The sequence below is a fragment of the Odocoileus virginianus genome, chromosome 6 (assembly GCF_023699985.2).
Source record: "Odocoileus virginianus isolate 20LAN1187 ecotype Illinois chromosome 6, Ovbor_1.2, whole genome shotgun sequence".
Classification (NCBI taxonomy): Eukaryota; Metazoa; Chordata; class Mammalia; order Artiodactyla; family Cervidae; genus Odocoileus; species Odocoileus virginianus.
This window is the reverse complement of record NC_069679.1, coordinates 43,737,719-43,743,718: the sequence shown is the minus strand read 5'-3', so window position 1 is coordinate 43,743,718 and position 6,000 is coordinate 43,737,719. Positions and strand designations below refer to the sequence as shown.

General features: G+C 38.1%; 1 protein-coding gene across 4 annotated transcripts in view; it reads right to left on the bottom strand.

Annotated features, from left to right (window-relative positions):
* The window catches only part of RAB27A (RAB27A, member RAS oncogene family), an 85,995-nt gene continuing 79,995 nt past the window's right edge, over nt 1–6,000 (bottom strand). For all 4 annotated transcript variants that reach the window (XM_070469254.1, XM_070469253.1, XM_020896215.2 and 1 more), the window contains one exon: nt 1–2,306. In XM_070469254.1, the coding sequence (XP_070325355.1) occupies nt 2,108–2,306 (199 nt within the window). In that variant the 3' untranslated portion in view covers nt 1–2,107. The remainder of the gene's footprint in view (nt 2,307–6,000) is intronic.

Below are 6,000 nucleotides of genomic sequence, written 5' to 3'. Positions count from 1 at the left end.
GACAGATTAAACCATTTTTTTTATTATAAGCTTATCTGGCACAAAATTCACTGAAGATACACTTCACTTTTACACAAGTCTGTAAACAGAAAAATACATTGACACACAAGAAAGCTTATGTTGGTGCTTCAAAGTAAATTTAAACAAATGATTTTCAAAGAGTATACCGGTTGTTGATGTCAATAACTGAAAATGGCTCTTGTGTGTGCACTGTATCATGCATATATTTCATTGTGTATTATGTTTAAGGCCAATAGAATCTGTACGAATTGCTCGTTTGGTTCCTGATAGGCTGACACAATACAGATATTATTTTCTTTTTTGCTATACAAATAAATCATATAAAATGTTCCCTGGTACAGAGCTATAAAATTATTTCCTCCATTTAAGTCTTACAGCAATTTTACAAGGCACTGCTTATGATGAGGACCCTGTCTTTGAAATATGTGGATCTTTTATCACTAGGATACACAATTCAAATGCACAGGACTCAGTGACTTCTTGGTATTTTTAAAAGATAGAAATATATAAGATCTTAGAAAGCACAACTAAGTTTCTTAAGCAGGTGGTGGAAGGACAGTGGCAAAAAAAAAACCAGGACAGATAGTCCATAAAACGCCGTTTGAAAATTATCATATACAAGTAGTTATTTTTCATCATAGTTGTATTTTTCTAATTACAGTTATGCCATCACAAAATATATTTATTTTTATTTTTTATTTAAATTATAATGAGTGGTATTTCTTCCTAAATAGCCATTAAGTTCTTTGGAAATTTTAATGTATTTAAACTACTTTAATAAATAAGAATTTTCCCCTTTGATTTTTATAAACAACTGCCATGAAGCATATTTTGAAACACACCTTTAATTTGGTAAAAAAGACACTTTGGCAGTGTGGAAGAGTACATGACCTTGGCAAGATCCAGCAAGTATAGTAAATACCCATGATCTCAGTGAAAACTACAGGCTATAGAATATTTGGTTTTTCTACTTTGAAACAGAATACGAATGTAATTGCTTAAATACAAATATCCATCTTCCACCAAACAGTATAAACAGACATGTTATGTAATTATAAACTAATTCCTTCAATTCCACCCATATAAAAACAAAACAAGTTTCAAAGATCAACAAGATAGAGCCTGATGGTGAAAAAAAAATGATGAGTCGTCATAAGCTAATTGAAACTGCAGCCTGAGGATGCCAGACCAACATTATAAATATGAAGAAAAAGAAGCTCAATATTTGCTTATCACAAATAACTTCAACATAAGCACCAGCTATGTTCAGATAGGGCCAGCACATAGGCCAAGTATAAATGCACAGATCACTGTGAACTAAAGGCATAAAAATCTAAATCCCTGACCCTTCCATCAACCTTTCAGAGCAAAGGGAATCGAGTGGGGAGCCAGAAGTCCCCACTTCAGCCGCTTACAGAACACTAGACCACCCCAGTCCTTACTCTCAAGGCCCTTCCCACCAAAAATGGCCACAGAGAGCATGAAATTGATCAATCCAGTTTATCCAGGGCCTATAGATATGGCCAATCATTTGTCCTATATTCATTTTAAAGAGAATGCTTACATAAATTATACTCAAGACATTGAACCATCATTTGTGTATATTCTTATTTAACATTTAAATTGTTTAGATGACATTTTAGAAAGTCCCCTGTGGTGCAAGAAGGGTCTTAAATCTGTGTTAAAGACTGTGTAAAAGACCTTCTAAGATCTCAAAGGTGAGACTCTGGGCCTATCTATGGTAAAGCAGGGATGGTATCTTCAGTCATTCTACATAATAAATGCGCTGTTCTGTGGCTACAAAATCCTGAAACCTTGAATGATCTACTGCCATGGGGCTAATGTCTTATAAGGCACTTTTGGCTATGTGAGATATTTTGCCTAACTCTCAGGCTGAATCTTAAAGAATATTTACAAAGCTGCAGCAAAGTAATTTTAAAACAGGATGCTTTACTGATAGGTTTAATTGGGATGGTGAGAAGCAGTTTGTACGCAAGGCCTGTTTGTCTCTCTCTGAGTCATGTATCACCATAGGGAAGGTCACAGACATGGGCCCCTTGAATGGATGTTCAGCTCACTAGCCCCTTCAACAGCCACATGACCCCTTCTCCTTTTCTTCATTCAGCTGATCTGCAGAGGTGTGACCGTTGGAACGCACCACGCCTTCAGGAATCCAGGACTTGTCCACACACCGTTCCATTCGCTTCATTATCAGGTCCAGGAGCGTCTCAATCGCTTGGTTTATGTTTGTCCCATTGGCAGCACTAGTTTCAAAGTAGGGGACTCTGAAAGACAGCAACAACTTGGGTTACAGCGTGTGGAGGGAAAGGTCAGTGACCTTTGCCCTTGATAATTCAACTGAGAAAATCAGAAGAATATAAATACATAAAACAAGAAAGGCATTTCACCACATTAAAAAATAAAATAATAACTGACACTGCATTCCTAACAGAGATGTAAAACTTCTGGGAGTTTTAATCCCCATTTCACAAATGATGAAACTATAGCTCAGAAAGATGAAGTAATGTGCCCAATATCATAATGCTAGAAAGGGGTGGAATCAGGATTTGAATCCACAGCTGTTCAAGTGTAACCAACTCAACCATAGGCTCTACTGGTTCCAAATTTACATAATGTTGTATGAAGTTCTCTAAAACAGAGAACTCTCGCTTGCTGTCAATGGGGAAAAAAAAATACAAGCCGACATGAGACATCAGAGGTCCCTGGCTGTATTTGTCAAAGGCTTGGCCACTTGTCAGCTCCAGGCAGTATTCCTGGACCACATCCTTGAAGACAAGACATTCGGAATTCTACAGCACTTCAGGGTTCCTCAAGCATATCAATCTTAAGCATGTTTATTTTGTTATCCCAGGACCTGAGATTAGGTATAATTCTTTAGTATCTCACAAAGCATCATCTCAAAACTATGAGGTTATTTTTCACATGTTCTTAAGACATCACCAGTCTTCTTGCGGTGGTCACCCTTCATACTTGATCTTTGCAAGTGGATTAATCAATTACCTGCCAAATTCTTCCTCCTTAATAAAGTCATGAAAATAATGATACAATTATATGTTCTTCAAACTGTTGACTTCATTCCCACCACTTAGTAAGGAGTCTGACCAAAAATACTCTTAGATGTAAAAACTACATTAGATTAGTTTTTACATTAGATGTAAAAACTACAAAAGAAAGTTGTTTGGCCCCCTCAAGAGTCCTGCAATTGAACTCAGTAAAATATTCCTTACATTCATAAATATCTTAGCATCCAGCTCTATTACTCTTCCTGAAGAGTGTCTTTGTTTTCCTGGGTTCTCATAGCACGTTAACACTACATCAGTGACTCTGATTGCAATTCCAGTAGTTCTTGCATTTCTTCCTGACCAGGAGCAGCTTCCACAGGAGAGCTTTAGCAGAGTTGCTTTAACCTTCTCAGTGCTTTGACAGATATCTTCAGAACTGTTCTGCTTCCTAAGAAGCACAGTGGGGCTACATGTGGAGGCATGGAAGGTTATCTGTCCATTACGATTCCTCAAGATGCTGCTTGTTATCTGCTTGCTTCCTACAGGAACTAACAGGCCTTGCAACTGGACTCTGTATTCTCTCCTGTTGGAGCATAGCTCATAAAAACTGCTTGAGGAACCATCACTTCATTTGAGCATTTATCCATCTATCTGTGAGATCAGATGGACATAGCTGTTCCACTGATTCTACCGTGCCCATGTTCATAGCCCTTCATACGCTGACTCTAAAATACCTTAATCAGGTGCTTTTCTGGTGGTCCAGTGGCTAAGAATATGCCTGCCAAGGTAGGGGACAAGGGTTCAATTCCTGATCCAAGAGGATCCCGAGTGCCAAGCAGCAACTAAGCCCATGTGCCACAACTACTTAAACCCTGATGCCCTAGAGCCTGTGTGCTCAACAGGAGAAACCACCGCAACGAGAAGCCCGTGCGCCACAACTGGAGGGCAGCCCCCACTCACCGCATCTGGAGAAAGCCTATGTACAGCACCAGAGACCCAGCACAGCCATAAATAAATAAATCTTTTTAAAAATAAGTAAAATATCTTCATCAGAGAAGGTCTCACTGGCCAAATTACATCATCTTAATGATTTTTAAACCTCTTGCCTGGCTATCTCTTTGGTTACTGTCAGTCTTTTTTTTTTTTTCCCCTACATCTTCATCTGGTGCCTTATTCACAAAATGAAGGAAATGCATTTTTCCCATCCCCCTGGTCACATGTAGTATTCCTCTACCAAGTTTGAAGAAGACATTCTTTGTGGAAATTCAATAAATACTTATTTATCAACTACCTATGTTACTGAGTTAAGTCCCAGGGACACTTTTCGATGTGCCATTCTTACATGAACTGAATTTTAGATTAAGAATTCTCAAAATTTAAACACTTAGATTTTCTCCATCGTGCTCTTCTCAGTTACACCCAAGAAGAATCATTTAATGTCTAAGAATATTGCTTATACTTAAGGAGAAGGCTTGATCATTCTATCACCGTTCAGAAAGCCACTGTTTCATGAAAAAGCAACTGAAAAATTCATCTCTCCCTATGAGAATAATGGGTTGAAATTGGAAATACAAAAATAAAAAAAACAATTGAGCAGAAAACTTTCTTGTAAACGCTGGTTACAATGGTTCACATCTCATTTTTAACATTTCCTCAAAGTTCATCATATATATCTTTCCAACTATAGAGTCCTCAGCCTCACTGAATTCCTCAAAAGGATTTCTCTCCATTAAGCTATTTCTATTTTTCATAGTTTTTTCCATCTCAGCTCCTAATATCCCATAATCATTTAAAGGCATAAATGAAAAAACTACAAATAATCTAAAAATGATAAAACCTATACATGAGGACTTCCCTGGTGGCTCAGATGGTAAAGAATCTGCCTGCAATGCAGGAGACCAGGGTTTGATCCCTGGGTCAGGAAGATCCCCTGGAGAAGGGAATGGCTACCCAGTTAAAACTACGGTTTTTCCAGTAGTCATGTATGGATGTGAAAGTTGGACCATAAAAAGGGCTGAGCACCCAAGAATTGATGCTTTTGAACTGTGGTGCTGGAGAAGACTCTTGAGGGTCTCTTGGACAGCAAGGAGATTAAACCAGTCAATCCTAAAGGAATTGAATATTCATTGGAAGGATTGGTGCTGAAGCTGAAACTCCAATACTTTGGCCACCTGATGCGAAGAGCTGACTCTTTGGAAAAGACCCTGATGCTGGGAAAGATTGAGACCAAGAGAAGGGGCTGACAGAGGATGAGATGGTTGGATGGCATCACTGACTCAATGGACATGAGTTTGGGCAAACTCTGGGAGATAGTGAAGGACATGGAAGACTGGCATACTACAGATCACGGGGTCACAAAAAGTCAGACATGACTTAGCAACTGAACACCACCACCCACTCCAGTATTCTTGCCTGGAGAATTCCATGCACAGAGGTGCCCAGTGGGCTACTGTACATGAGGTCACAAAAAGTCAGACACTTAAAGACAGTCTGGACAATGGTTAACAACCATAACTTCTGAAGTCAGGTTGCCTAGATTCAAATCCTATTACAACTCCATACTAACTGTTTAGCACTGGCAAACTATAAATATCTGTGCCTCAGTTGCTTTATCCATAAAACCAGAAAATATCATTATCTTCCTATTAAGGATTAATTGAGTTAACATCTAAAGGACTTAGATTGGAGTCTTCCACATAAGAAATGTGTCATTTCTGACAAATGTGTAATTAATAAACATTTTCTATTTCAAACACAGTAATGGGTTACAAAAGTTTGTTTTTTAACTTTGTTGTTTAAAACTCAGAATATATAGAATCACTGAATTGTGGAAAATCATAGCTCCAAGAGACCTTAGCAAGATTTTAAACATTAACTTTTCAGACTAGCCCACAAAAATTGATTCAATCCACTATGAAGCTGATCTATAGTCTTGCCCTAAATTCTGGTAGTCTGA